This window comes from Astatotilapia calliptera, chromosome 5, assembly GCF_964374335.1.
Source record: "Astatotilapia calliptera chromosome 5, fAstCal68.1, whole genome shotgun sequence".
Lineage (NCBI taxonomy): Eukaryota > Metazoa > Chordata > Actinopteri > Cichliformes > Cichlidae > Astatotilapia > Astatotilapia calliptera.
In genome coordinates, this window is record NC_137426.1 from 16759431 (window position 1) to 16775357 (window position 15927).

Sequence of the window (15927 nt, forward strand, 5' to 3'; positions counted from 1 at the left end):
AAATGGTCTGTAATTTATAGCAATCCCCTTCTGCATGATAAAAACAGGCAGGTTTGTTAGACAGACGTTCGAAAAGCAGTCATTCCTTCTGTTGCTTTTCTCTCTTTTAAAAAAAAATTGCAGCAGATAATTTCATAAGTTTGTGTGAGCAGGTTTGAGAAGGTCATAACACGGTGCTAAAATGTAAGAGGGAACAGCTGTGTGTGTGTGTGTGTGTGTGTGTGTGTGTGTGTGTGTGTGTGTGTGTGTGTGTGTGTGTGTGTGTGTGTGTGGTTTTATGAAGCAGGCAAACAGTTTTAGTGAAAATGTCAAGATGAAGAAGTGCAGATGTTCTAATTGAGATTCTTTTTTCTTTTTTAATTGCAGTGTAATTTTATAGTTGTTGCTTTTGAAAAGGCCACTGCAGTCACGGCACAAGTTTCTAGAAAGCCGGAAGCATGAAGATAAAGAGAAAGGCTGTGTGTGTGCGAGAGAGAGTGCGTGCGTGCGCGCGCGCGCGCGAGCTTCCTGTGTACGTGGAGTGCAGTTATTTTCTTGATCCGTGGACTAATTGTTTTTTTCAGTGTTAAAATGCCGTTGTTGGGGAGGGGGTTGTGTGTGTGCAAAAATTCCTGTTACTACCGTGGAAGACAAAAGAAATCTCAAGTAAAGAAACATCTGAAAGTCTAAAAACAGAAAATGTGGTTTTAGCTTTAAAGAACTTAAAATTACACTTCAGCTGTCAAAATACTTGCTAAATCATGTTCTAACCATCAACATCCGCTTTAGTGTAGACTTGAGGGCAGCATTTGTGGATTGCACTTCCCCATTTACTTGCACTTTTGCGCTCATTAATGCCGAGACACTAGTGCGCATAGTTTATGTGTTTGCCTGTTTTTGGATTAAGTCCTAAAAGAAAAAGCAGAAGGGATTCATACGTCTTTTTATGCTTCTCTTCAGTTGCACTACACTAAGTTGATAATAAAATATTTCAAAGTTACAGTCCTCTTTATCTTCAAGCTTCTCGAAGTCAGATGGGTTCACGTGTTGTTTCGGCCTATCCGAGAATATTATTGCACATCTTCTGTAACACCGCACCTACGCCTACTAAAAATCTCTTTTATTTGTTTATTTTAAACAGAAATTACTTATTTTCTTTCCAATGTTTTTTAAAAAATAAAGACAAAACACATGCATGTGTTTCTTAATGCCCCAGCCTTTGTTTGGCACGTTTGTCATATATTACCCTTTTTATACTGCAATAAAATTAATAGTCTGCCAGTAAGCATCAATAAATCTGATAGTAGGGCTACACTGCCTAATAAATCAGCTCTGTGTACTCGTTTTCTGTGCTGTGCAGTATTGCCATAAATTTGCATTGCCACCTGTTCACAAATGTATTCATTTTAAGAATTTCCAGCTGTAAATGACCTCTTAATTTTCACATTCCAGGACAAACATGCTTATCAGCAATAGCTCCAAAACCAACACCCTAGCCAATCGCATATGTGCATATGGAATATAATTTTCCTGTTTGAGCTAAGCTCAGGTCCTTAATATGAAGTAATATCAGGCCATAAAAATGTTATCTGACTACACACATTGTCACAATGCACAAGCACTGAAATGTGCTTGATGTGGAAAATATCCCAGTGACCTTTATAGTATCCTATCCTCATGAAACCCCAGCTCTGGTTTGGTTTGCATTTTCAATATATCCCAGCTATTTGGGTTATAAAAAAAGAAAAAAACCTAAGCATCATTATTTTTGAAAGTATGTCCTCGTAATTAAGTCAGCACCATTTAACTAAGTTTAAAAGGCTTTATTGAGCAGAATGAAGTGTAAGGTGCGAAAAGCCTGCATTTAATGCCTCCATATGACGATGAAGGATCTCAGGAGCATACATGACTCATGCAGGTGTGTAAAAGCCAGATTTTTCAGTGTAGTTTGTTAAAGTTGAGCTCCTTTTTCTTCCACATTCAGTTCCATTAAACATGATTGTCTAGTCTTGCATTCTGAAAAGAAAACGGATAACTTCCCTCATTTCTTAAATTTTCACAGTTATTGATTGATTTATTCATCGCATAATCCTGTCAGCTCTAATTGTAAAACATCTTTTCACAAAAAACATAAAACTTCACAAGTTCTTTACATGTTTTTTTGGTGAAAATCTTTATTTTTAAAAGAACTACGACTGCCACGTAAGTGCAATCAAATAACAGCACTGTATTCCCCCTCTGGGATGTGGTGGGCTAAAAGTTGAAATACCTAAACTTTGTACTGCAGTCCATTGTTTGAGTAAATGTACTTGATTATACTTCCACCACTAGAAAACGCGCCGCATACCCAGAACTTGCAATGATTTAGTAGTTGAGAGATGTCTCGGAAACAATGAATAACTGTTGTCCTGCGCTCAACTGAAGAAAAGAAGGCTCAAAAGGATTCTGAGAAAAGCTTTGCCTGGAATCAGCAACATAAATTCATCCGTGCTGCGTTGGGAGAAAAAAAAAACCTTGAGCATCCACATTTGTTCAGAGAAACAGTCCTGAAAAGAACTGCTGGCAGGCACTGACTAGAGAAATTGTTTGCTTTTTTTTTTAACTGTTTGATTTAGTAGATTTAACTGACCAAAGCTGTGGCATTATTTTTGTGGATTTTTCTTTCTTTCTCCAAATAAATGTGATAATGTGTTACACTGGAGAAAACACAAGGCTGGCTTCATTAAAACTAAATCATGTCCATGACTATGCTGATGCAATGTTTAAAAGACATTAGCAGTGCTTTGGTGTAGGTAAGTTGGATGGCAGTGAGAGGTTGGTCGGTCAGTCCGCCCACTGCTTCAATCCAGGCTGAAGAACCTTAACGTCTGCTGGACTTTTTCCTCCTGCGACACCACGACGCTGGCTTTTGGGAATTTGTCTAAAATGCGTGAACAGTTTGGAGTGCGGCAAGTCAGCGTTCCTTTAAGTATCTTTAGTCTCAAAGTTTTTTTATTGCTACAAAAACTAATGACATTTTCCTCAGCTGTAGTTAATTATTTGCAAGATTGCCCTAAATAAGCATTACACACACGCACCTGTTAAACAGCAGCACCCTTTGCTTGTAAGTCATGCTGATGCTCATAGTAGTGAAAGTATGATCAAAGGCACTACATCTACTCATTAGGGTAAATTCTGTTACTAGAAAACTTGACCTATATTAGAATAGCCATTCCACTCAGGAGTAACAATGTAACAATATAAACAATGTAGTAAATGGGATAAAGTAACATTGTGTTTTGTGGAATCGTGTGGAAGACACAGCGGAAGAGGATTATGAAGAAACTGTTCACGGCGGGCCTTGGATGCAGATTTGTATGGTATGAATCCACAGGCCAGCGCTCAGGCTGAACTGATTTTTATCTAGTTAACGCGACACAGTGAGGTCTTTCAAAAGCCAGAGCTTGACTTCTCTTCAATGAAAAGTGCTGGAGTGGAAATACCCTGAAGTGTAAACAATAGCACAGTATAAACAAAATTTTATTTTGAATTTCTTTTCATGTCACTTTTTTTTTCTCTTTTTAATTATGACTGTTCTTACAAACACGGTTGATACAAAACTTGTACTGGAGGCAAGATGACGTCTGAAACATTTCCCCATGCATTTCTAATTCAGTCCTTTTGTATCATATTGTAAACGGCAGAGTTATTTCATATTATTCAAGAACAGATTTGCTTTAAAAATAAAAATAAAATCACTATCTATCTTTCTGAATGCTCTTTGTCTGTAGTAAACTGATCCAGAGAGGCACAGTCAAGATAATTCATCAGAACATTTCCACTAAAAACAAATTTTCTGTGTATCACAATTGTTTCAACGCACAGACGGTAGAGGAAAGGCATCACTGTGTCCTAATGAGGTGTTAATGGGTCTGGAGGAAGAGAGGGGAAGTCCAGGATCTGCAGACAGAACTAGCTGTCCTGCACGGCCTCTTCTGTCCCCTTAATAAGCCGCTTGTGTCCCCTTTTTCCTGCAGGGCCTCGGGGCTTAGCAAAAGCCTGTTTGTGGGTGTGCTGCTTAGGATGGACCTCATCGTACAGAAAGTCGGCCGTCAGTTCATCTCCATCGTCGATCTCCAACTGCAAAAAATAGCCCCACCCCCCAAAAACGGGCTGTATTCAGAAGTTCATTAAAGATATTTCAGCTTGAAGTCTTAGAAATTCCATCAATACTGTAGTCAGGACTTCAGAGGCCCCAGAGGTGGTAAAGTCTTGTCATCTTAAAGAAAATTACTGCTTCAGTATACTTTATTTTTTAACAGTTATGAGATAATTCAGCTGAATAAATCCTAAATCCTGCATGTATGTGTACCAGTAAGATTTAAAATGAAGTAAACACGCTGCATCTAAAACCACCAGACTCAAAAACAATGATCACGATGACATGATCTTAGCAGTAGCTACAACCCATTATGAAACAATGTTATCTAATATACCAACCCACCAGACCCATATCTATCCATCTGTTATACCTTTTTAGCGATTTCCAAATGGTAATCTTTCTCCACCTCCTCTAATAGTCTGCTCTTGCAGCTGGAGTACAGCATCCGCTCCTTAATGCTGCAGCTGTAGCCTGGCATGGAATATATGAACACTGGAGACAGGGAAACATTATGAGAGTTAATAAATACACATTTAAGATTCATTAAAGTGTATAGCCTCCACAAATAGAATCGGTATTTGGTCGCACTGCTCACAGTCTTTGTACACAGTGTAGCTTTGTTTTAAATCGTAATATCAAAAGCTTTCAATAAATATCCACAATAAATGTGGTGTCAGTGCCAGTGAGTGTACAGCTGTCTTTCCACAGAAACAAAATGCAGGAGGATTATCAGAGTGCAAGGATCAGTATCATACCGACAGATTCCAGGTAGTCCCCTTCATGGGAGTGTTTGTAAAGGAAGAAGTGGTATCTGGGAGTGTCTCTGGGAACTCTGCAGGGCAAATCTCGAGTTTCTGTCGGGTTAGAGTGGACCAGCTCAATTGTCTCCTTCTCTACATCCAGCCTCTGAAACACAGCGAACAAATGCACGCTAAAAGACCACTCCTCATATTAGTTTTTAAGGAACTCTGAAATATGAGCTAAAGTTGGCTCACCAGCTGCACGTAGTTGATGCGTTTTTGGGCGAGCTGCTGTAGGGCTCTTTTGGCTGCATCCTGTAAGGGAAACGCGAGGCCCTGAAGAGTCTGGTGCTTACTCTCAACGCTGATCTCTGTCGTCACCTGCAGAGGGCAGCAAGCAGAGGGGCATCTGTGTTTTCAAGCTTCTGGAAAACAAAATTCTCAAAGTGTTCAATATGTTCAATAGCAACACTTTCTGTGGCTGCAGGACTTTTGCAAAAAGGATAAGTTGGTATGACCACTGGATCACATTCATTCAGTATTACAGCAGAGTTCATCCACATACCTGTTTAACCCGGCCCTGAAAAGACAACCACAACAGTTATAAGTTCAATGTATGAAACAACCAGTCTGTAGCTCATGTTTCAGAAGAAGCAGCTCACATGCAAAGCTGTGTTGCAATAACGACAGTACGCCTGAAAGCTTGTTGACCTTTTACCTCTGTAATTTTGATCCTCTGGAGCTCCTGCTCAGCTAATGTGAGCGGGGCAGGACCTGAGCAGGATGACACGTGGTGCTGGTAGCCCAGCAAGCAGATGTCCTCCTAGTGTTGAAAGCACAACAAGCAAGTCTTTTACAGGAAGCTGCCAAAACATGTCATCGGAGAGGTATAAATTTAGCTGGTCCTCACTTCGGTTGTGCCAAATAGCTCGTATTTGATGTGGCCACCGCCAAACTCCTTCTTCACTGTGGCCCGCGTGGCAGCATATAACATCTTTTGTTTCACCTGCAGCCGTCAGAGAGGGAAATGAATGTGCCAGCTTTAAAATCTGAAAGTGTGGAGTTTATGTTAAAGTGGTGGGCCCACATAAATAAGCAAGAATGATCACAGACAGTGCAGAGTTAGTTTAATGGAGATGAGGATCTATTCATTTATTGCTAGGATCTCCTAGCCCTGAGATAGCCTTTCACAAATTAGGCATCTTTTTTTGTAAAGAAAGTTTTTTAAAATTGTGTTTCACTTTATTAAACTTAGCTGTGTTTCATGTTTAATAAAGGCCTAATAGTATGCTTCAAATGTCTATATGGAATTATTCAGGTCATTGGGGTTCATTTTTAGAGGTGGCGGAATAGATCCAAATATCAACAGTATTGATACCAGTGCTGGTATTGATACTAGCATGATAGAATTGATGCATGGTATCGGATCAATATCAAAATTTAAGTTAAAAGGATGTTGTGACCTCTGCTTCAGTCTGTCACTACCCTCTACCCGGAGCAATACATCCTCTCATAAAAGCTCAGCAACTCTGTGTTCACGTGGCTTATTTTTTTGGCACAGAATAAAGAAAACTGGTATTTCTTACTGGAGACTGGTCTGGAGACCACGAAATAAAGACCCACTCGTAGCCCAGTGCATTCTGGGAGTCTAGGCGGTACAGGATGTAGCAGGGCTCCTGGTCATCGAGGAGAGGAAGCAGAAAGCGATCATAATCCTGGTCCCAGCTCTTCTCTGGCTCTCTGTAGGCCCCCAGCACCAGCTGCTCTGAAAATCCGACCACTACTCATCACATACCTCAGCACGGCCTTCACACAGCACATTCAGACGCTGTAGTCCACACTCACAGTAAATTTACACGAAGGATTCTTGTTTGTGATTATAAAGCAAGAGGGTGAAGTTGACCTCACTTGTTGCTGGCTAATTATTCAGCAGCATGCTACAGCAGAAGGTGCCTCTCTATTTATAGTACATGAGAAACGTTACATCTGACCAAATGTGTACTCTTTCGCTACTTTCCAACATTTCTGAAACACAACTCATTTTCAGGTCTGTGTAACAATTGCTATAAAATTTCTTAGAGATGAATAGCTTCTTACATTTCCAATCACGTCTCTCTCATTTTCAAAGAGCTAGAGCGCTTTTTTTTTTTTTTATAAACAACTAAAGCATGTGAAGAAAGACAGAACTTAAACTGAAAAGATTAATGGTTTGGTCTGTAAAATTTCAGAAATGTGCTCTCTGAAGCCATCCACTATCATCAGAAAGAGAAAACCGTGAGAAACACGCTCATTATTTCCTTCCTAAGATGGTTAGAATGGTCATATTACAGAAAAGCAGCAATTTCCGATACAAAACTTGGATGTGGGAATAATGCGGACTAAATAACTTCATCCTATATAAAGCCACATGACTATTGTGATTCTGAGAGCCCCAACTGCTATGGAGAAAGAACGAGAAGAGCAACGGCGTGCTAAAAATATCTCTGGCTTCATTTCTGACTGACACAACGATAGCGGGTTAAATCTGTCCGTAGCAGTGACAAACACTCTGAAACGCACACATTAACCCAAAGTCTGATGTTTCTCAGGGGTGCAGGGGGATTTCCTGACTGTCTCTGGGGGCATGCTGCTATTCTGAGCTGTAAAGCATTCCAGCTCTGCACGCACATATTTTCCATCAGCCAGTCTCTCCCATCTCCCCAGATCCATATTAGTATAAAACTGCATTTAAACTATCCACTCGTAGGTGGAGGGCCTCGTCTTTTCTAGTCACTGGTTAGACTCCACCACTACTACAGAGGACACGACCGTGTGCCCTCCTGAGGCAGCAGTGATGAAATCAGCTTGAATGATCGTGTTTCTCTTTTTGACATTGGAACAAACACGAGAGGAGACCGGTGACATGGTTACTGCAGCAGTGTGCAACCGTGTCACGTCACTCCAAAATAGCACACGGAGTCATCCAAACGCTTTAGTCGGGAAGTAAAACAGGCCTGACGCCCTTCTGCTGAGTCTGTCCATCTGTGTCCTTCCAAATATTCAACGTGATAGGCACAGTCCACAAAGATAGCCCCCCCCCCCCCTGAAAAAAAGGCCCAGAATGCATTCACCTTGAATCAAATTACAGCGTGGCATTGATCAGATACCAAAAACAAGGCGTAAACACATCATGAACATTTCTGTCTGCCTCCATAATCAGCCACCCGGACACCTATTGCCAAACTGACTGTTTCCACAAGCTGCTCAGCTGACACGCTGAGTGACTGCTGTCACACAACAGCTGCCAACAGTCTGCTTTTCCTAGACGTCAGACACGGAGTGTTGCAATTCCCAACTTTGTTTTTTGCTTTCATCCACAGATGACTTGAAGATCTGAGAAACCATCATCAGCTATGAAAAACCCAGAAGGTTGTTAGGAACACATTTACTGCCGATTTCAGGGTAATTCTAAAAGTCCTGCTCAAATGTTTTCAGGCTCGTCGACCCTCCTGGCCTCTAAGAAAAAAAAAGGGAGACCTTTACAGGAAACAAAGTGTAGCTGTTCATAGATGATCAGGGAGATAACTTATGATTAGTGGTCACAAACGGACGTCAATGATCTAGCCCTCTAGCAATAAGACAAATGATCAACTGCTTACATTTTTCTTTCCATGACTTTCTCCAACTAAAATCATCCTGTGCTTCATCTCAGTTTAGCTGGTTTTCAGACAAACCAGAGCAGCTAAAAGCATCACCTCAGGCTTCAGAATACTGCGATTTACATTTTTAAACATTAAATAGAACTAACAATTTGTTTATGAAAGAAGAAGAAATCTTAGTTGCGTCTGTAGCTCAGTTTCAAAGGAGACAGAAGAAGAGTTTTGGTGTGTTCAAAGAGACACAAAAACAAACACGATGCTTGGTTTAAAATGATAAAATGTCGGTCCTCTTGAGGTTTTTATTTTCGGCATCTCCATTCTACACTGTCCTTGGTCACTCACCGTCTTGGATGCGCACCTTGATGAGGCGCACTGTTCCACCTCTTGCCCTGGCCAAGAACTGCCTCAACTCTGGTGTCACCACAAGTGCAAGAAACATGGCGGGTCAGCTGTGTTTTTCTCCCGCCAGGGGCTGGCTGTAGGATGAAGACACAGAAGCAGGAGACAGAAGTGAAAGCTCCACAGGGCCAGGCCGAAATTATTCAAGTCCAACCAAAGTCCGGCGTGTACGCGTCCTTCGCTTGATCGATGAGTACGAGGACAGAGCTCCTGAAGAAGAGGATCACTGTGCGTCTGGGTTTGTTGAAAGTGTGCGACAGTATGAGAAGGGACATTGCTCAAGTAACTAGGACAGTATCATGTGCACAGAGAGAGAGAGAACCTGATCACCTCTCCTAAATTTAGCTCCCACTGAGTAGCTACGGCCTGTGAACAGCCCACCACACACCAAGACCAAGCAGTGGAGCAAGAGAGCATGACCTCCAGACCTGATTACCAACTTCTGAATGACTGAAGAAGTTATCTTTACAAAGAAAAAGGTAAATATTTACTGCTGCGGGCAAATTATCGGTCACAACGCAGGACTGTGTAGGATGCTGTTGTTTTACCATTAACACATGTGGGACTGAACCACACCAATGCTATACCTATTAGTAGAATTTAACACAAAAACAACAAAATATTATAAACAATTTGAGTTACGGTGTGAAAAACTGCCCATTAATGTCTCAGATTGTGAAAGATGTTTTTGTAGCTCTAAATACCTGGTCACGCCAACAGCACTCTCCTAGTCTGAGAAACATATTTTAAATCTGACAAGTCGAGGCTAAAAATATCTCCAGCTGTTTGTGCTACATCACATTACACCTGAAAGTCAATCTCAATTCAAAGTTGAAACAAAAATAAAAACCCAGCCCCGCACTAGCTCAAATTCTGTCAGTACGGTGCGCAAACATCATAAAACACCTCATAAAATATATTGTGATTGAAAACGATCAAATTCAACTAATTTTCCTTGTGTCTATTTGAACTGTCCTTCTGGACAAACACGCCAAAGAAAACCCTCGTTAATTGAGTTTAAAGTCATACTTTTGTAAATATATATCTTAATACACTCATCCAGCCATGACTGGTACACCTGCTCAAATGATCATTTACAAAACTTTCTAATGAGCCAGTCAATGCATTTAGGCACATAGACTTGGTGAGGACGACCTGATGCAGATTACAGTGAGCATCAGAATGCATAAGAAACGTGATTTTAAGAGACTGATTGTAGTTTTGTTGTTGTTGGTGGCAGACAGGCTGGTTTTCCCACACAGCCATCTCTAATACAAAACAAACAAAAACGACAATAGGCCTCATAGATACTTGAGGTGAAGGACCAGAATGATTTCAGCTGGCAGGACGGCCAACAGTAACTCAATACAACCAAGGTATGCAGAAGAGCATGTCTGAACACATCACCTTCAAACCTTGAAGCAGATGGCCTACAGCCATCTGTGTAAAGACTACGAAATGTTTCCTGGTGCTTAAGGCTCCTGGTAGTGCCCCTCCACCACAGCCCGATTAAGTATTGCTGCTACACAATGCCAACCCCTTTGTGACCACATCTTATGATAGCTGCCTCCATGATTATAACACACCGTGTCACAAAGCTCAGATCATCTCAAACTGGTTTAAACTGGCCTCCACACCTTTAGGATGTGGTGCAGACAAATGTGCTCCAACTGTGTGACGCCGTCTTTGTAATATGAACCCAAATCTCTACTGATACTGTTTTCAGCACCTTGTTGAATTGATGCAATAAAGAGTTAAGGTTGCTCTGAAGGCAATAAGGGGCTCCAACCTGGTACTACCTAATAAAGTAGGCAGTGATTGAGGAACCCTCCCATTCTAAAAATCCAACTCATTTCAAAATCACAGACACAAAAACCAAAAACAAACTTCTTAGAAACTCTTTAATGTTAAATAGAAAAACATTTATAAAAAAAAGAATGCACAACTGATCATTTCTGTAAAGTCATTATTTACAAATTTCATCTCATTCTTCACACAGGTCCATACGGAGCTGACTGCGATGACCCCTGCTGGTTACTCTGCTTCCCGTCATCATTCATCAATGGTGGGGAGCCAGAATGCCTGAAAGATTAAATATGAACAATTCTGGTTACATTTCATCAATATGAAGCCGTTTGCATGCCAGCAGTACAAAAGAATAAACAGGCTTTTATTTATTTTTTTATTTCTTTTAAATAAATGGATACTGGTAACTATCCCACAGTTCAACCCCAGCATAAAAATTAAGACCAAGCAGAGCTACATTCTCTGGGCTGTTGTCTTTTCAACTAAGCCCACATTGCTGCTTCCACTGACCATGTTAGAGCATGCGCTTGCAAACGTCATGAACTTCGGATTGAACTGCAGGCAGGTAATCGGGCCCGTGTGCTTCCCGTCTAACAAAGCCACCTTCATTCCACTCTCGGCGTTCCACACGTGGATCTTTCCGTCCTCGGAGCCTGAAACAGGTGTGCAGAAATGTGATAAATGTTCAGCCTGTCTCCTATGATCTCACACTGTTTTAACAATTGTCTTAATTTCATTTAAGGTGGATTTTAGTGCAAAATCAAATCTCATTTCTGTTCTGCTAGTCCTGAGTGAGATCAGTATAGAACCTACACTTTTGGTTATGGTGTTAGTGTTTATACGTGTGCCCCACAACCACCACCTTGAAGTCTGTTGATTGTAAATATCACAGGTAATTATTTCTTTCCTGATCAATTAATCTTTCATGATGATCCTCATTAGCAATTGATATCAGACACACACAAACTCATGATGCTGTATATTATATATTAATGTTTTAAGTCCAAGTGTGTTCTAACTCTATCCATTACTAATGCTTAATTTCATTCAACATGTCTCTGGTCCCCCACATACAAAAGGTCACACCTTGGATGTTGTTTTCTCTCTTGGCCTTAATATCAGTAATTTATGTGTTAATGATATTCATTTGATTGTTTATTGCTGTGCATTTTTTAAACCTTAGTTTTCCTTTGGACCCAACACCAGTTAAATGTAGAATCGTAAAGCCAGTTATTACTCAGGATGTTGCTCAGAAGTTCTCTCATTTGTTTAATCCATCTTTGCTGAGGGATTGCCCTGATGTTGCTACATGTTTTAATAATCATTGCTCAGTTATTCTTAAAATAGCAGCACCAATAAAACCTGCCTTCATACCACTAACAAAACTCACTTCATGGATAAATGAATCAATTCGTAAATCCAAAAGAAACTGTCGTAAGGTAGAACGGCTGTGGAAATCCACTAACCTCGAGGTTCACAGGCTCCACCTAAGAAAACTTTGGCTGGAATATTTTCCTAATCTTATTTCTTCATATAAGAAAAATTCTAAGGTCCTGTTTGAAACAATAAACTCTTGTCTTTCCTGTGATCCCCACGATACCTGTGTCCTCTAAAGTTGACAATAATTACTTTTTAAATTTTTTTATGATTAAACTCAATAATGTCAGAGCAAGCAGATCAATCACCAACCTGACTCAGCAACAGTGAATGCAAGAAGTAAAAATGTAAAACTTGTGATCTTAACTGTCACTGTTGTGTATTTGTGACTCGCTAAATAAGCTATCTGCAAACCACCGACTGGACACCATCCATGAAAGTGCTGTGGTGGTATTTTTAAGTGGAAATACACCACGCACTGTGCAGTGCTGCTTGTCATGCATGAATGGCTCTACCTTGCCAGGGCACAAAACCTGCTTTTCCTCACTTTTCCTAGAATCTCGAGAGTGAAATCACTCCCAGCTATGACATCTGACTTTCGAGGTAAATAGAATGCAGAGTCAGCTTTGGGTGTGTGCTGATATTGCGATAGTGTCATTATGACATCAAGGATTTTTTCCCCAGTTATAAAAGAGTGGATTACTACAGTAATAAAGGCACTATTAAATAAAATGTGTTATATATGTTTTTTGTACACAGGTGCCTCTCTATTAAAAATAAGTTGCCCCATCTATTTGTAATAATAATTCCAGCTGCATAAAAACAAAAACAAACAAGCTTTTATTATGGTGTTAAGTATTCAAGGCAATGAGTGGTAAACTGCATGTCGAAAACGTTATTCGATTGGTTTACGCAATTCAGTATTCTACTAATTCTACAAATACATATGCAATAAGGTTAAAAAAACGTTAATACTAAAAGTACTGACAATAAGAAAAGAAAAAATCAAGTTTGCACTGGTGCAACCTGTTAGTAAATCTGGTCTTCAAAATGCAGAATGTGCGCCATGTATCGTTAACAGACTTCAGGGGTACGTTTCTGTACATCTGTTAATTTGCTTATTTACATGCTACTTACATATAAATCAAACTAACAAATATATGGAATAAAAGATTTTATTCTAAACATTAAGGCAAGACAGAAGCGGTCATCTTAACTTACCTATCATAACAAACTGAGAATCAGGAGTGAATGAAGCCTCCAGTGTTACACCTTTACTGTTGTTGTAACCCTGAGTGTACATGAACAGTATATTCAGTTATACATGTTGAATCCATTTTACTGGATTGGTTTTTATTTTTCATATTTAAACACTTGAGCTTTATTTTATCCAGTAATTTTTTGTGTTGTAATAACTTGTCTCTTACCCCAAAGGAGTGAAGCACAGCACCCTTAAAAGCATCTAAGATGCGCAGAGCTCCACCATTAGTAGAGAGAAGAATGAGCTTTCCATCATTGCTAAACTTCAGTCCTGTCCACTCACATGTTCGATCATACTGAAGCTTAAAGGTTGCAAATGGACCCTGTGGACGATAGGTGACCACTCAGTACTTTTCCCCCCAATAAAAAACGAAACAAAAAAAAAAAAAGTCTCTAATGAATTAATGCCTCTTACCTTATCAAACGACCGCAAATCATAAAGTTTAACCATTTCTGAATTTATTCCAGCAGCAAAAATCAGACCCTCTGGGTCAAATGAGCAAACTGGCTTTCCCTGCAGGTGCATCAGACCCTGAAATTTCAAGGTGACATGATAAAGCCGGTGTCAGTTATACAGCTCTTCTCCAATATTAAACAATAGGTTGCATACAGGTATAACAACATTTGGAGCTCACCTAACTACAACCAAATATACTCACCTGACAGTTGGGTGATCGCAGATCCCACAGTCTGATTGTTTTATCTAATGAGCCAGAAATAAATGTGTCATCCACAGGAGACATGGAGAGAGATGTCACTCTGGTCACAAAACAAACAAAAAAGAAAAAAAAATTACAACAGGGTAACCTTGAATGTAACACTGCAATTCAAACCAAAATAAAATCCAGTTCTCACCTTTTGTTATGCCCCGGAAAGTAGCGGATGTATTTGTTGTCATGAAGGGACAAGTACCGAATAGTGTCTTGGAGAAAAAGACAAACATAATCAAAAAAGGAGGAGAAGCCCACAGCCAAGTTATACATTAAACAAGACAGCAAGAGCAAAACCCAAAACATGTTGTCTTCCACGCGTGAAGTTTATTACAGGTCGATCTGATGAGGAGACTCAACCTTGGGCAAGGCAGTCACTTGTACAGTTAGCTCCTGTATTGGGCAGAATCACAGACCCTCAAACTGTACAAACAACTACCTCAGACCAAAGTGAGCAGTCAGTCCAGCAGTCATCAACTGGCATGCAGCAGCCCGTCCACGCCAACCATCGAAACACATATCATCTTACCTTAAATGTGATAACTTCAATGTTAAATGCACAACAAACATGCCTCCTTGTTTACTCCTACACTGCTGTTGTTATTATTTTGACCATGTGAGACATCTTATTACATAAAAAAAAAACCTCAAGCCTACTACACTACCAAGCAAAAACTACAAAAAAAAAACAACAAAAAAAAAAAAACACTTGTGCATCAACATACCATCGATTTTGTTGGAACTGTAGACCACAGTGTTTGCAGCATGTGTGTACCTGATCAGATCCACGCCATACTTTTTACTGTAGAGAGTCCTCTTGGGTCTGCAAACAAACAACCATATGGACTTTTAAAATAACCCCTTTGTCAGTGAAGAAACACACCAAAAACATTTCATTAAAACTGAGCATTGTGCTCTTTATCTTAAGTGTTTATGTACTGCATCAGTTTAAGACAAAATAACTTTACTGTCTCCCGTAGGGGAAATATGGGATGAAGCAGCTGCTGCACGAAACCCTCCCAAAAAACACCACCAACAAAAAGAAAGACAACGCAGCAAAAGGGCACACGGTTCCTAGCAATGAAGGATTTCTCTGTCATTCAGTCATGAGCTTTTACATTTATCGGTGATTATATTTACATAAGCGGACCCTGCAAATCCTACCAGAGATCATCAACACAAACCCATCAAAAACACACACATACTGAGAACAGTCCTTTCAACGTTAAGGGTTTGGTTCGAGCAATGTGACTATATATTTATTTGCTAATATAGTGCATAACTGCAGACACTAAATCTAACAGATTTATTGTTAATTTGATGTTGCTTGCACTCGGACAATTTTACGCTGAGCATTAACGCAGTGCAGCACAGGCCTCGCTAGTTAGCATAGCAAATAGCTAACGTCAAAAAACAGCAAAGTAAAAAATAAAATAAAATACGGAGAACTCGCTCTTACTTTCCCTCCTGGCAGTCATACAAGACTAGCGAGTCATCGTCGCTGCTGGAAATAATCGTTTCACCATTCGAGCTGAAGTCGAAGCAATTAATTTTGTCTGTGTTTTCGCGAAACACTTTAGCAACCCTGAAGCTCCGCAGCACATTGTCCGTTAGCTTCATGATGGCCTGTCTGTGTCTGAGGGTAAGCGCGCCCTCGTTTTGATTTAAATCGAATCACTAGTGTCACTTGTGTAATCTTTACAAATATATGAGCTGCGGAGATGTGAAAGGGGTCTTTTTTCCTAAAAGAAGGATCTTTCAAACACAGCGACAAATCCCGCCTGGGATACTTCTCTGTCCTCGGCGGAGAGGAGGAGGAGGGAAAAGCGCCGCTTTCGCCACGTCAGTGACGCGCATATATATTCGTCACCTGACAA

At 40.2% G+C, this 15927-nt stretch overlaps 1 protein-coding gene across 1 annotated transcript; it reads right to left on the reverse strand.

The window, feature by feature from the left end:
* Positions 1-3480: 3480 nt before the first annotated feature.
* LOC113022318 (twinfilin-2) lies at positions 3481-15903 on the reverse strand. Its single transcript, XM_080301761.1, has 16 exons — positions 15510-15903; positions 14776-14873; positions 14196-14262; positions 14000-14099; positions 13756-13872; positions 13508-13663; positions 13302-13371; positions 11214-11356; positions 6447-6620; positions 5771-5866; positions 5579-5683; positions 5426-5440; positions 5116-5241; positions 4876-5026; positions 4491-4612; positions 3481-4098 (listed from the first exon to the last, which is right to left on the reverse strand). Exons 1-16 carry the CDS (start codon positions 15668-15670, stop codon positions 3931-3933), a joined length of 1869 nt encoding a protein of 622 aa, XP_080157887.1. The 5' UTR covers positions 15671-15903; the 3' UTR covers positions 3481-3930.
* Positions 15904-15927: the final 24 nt, after the last annotated feature.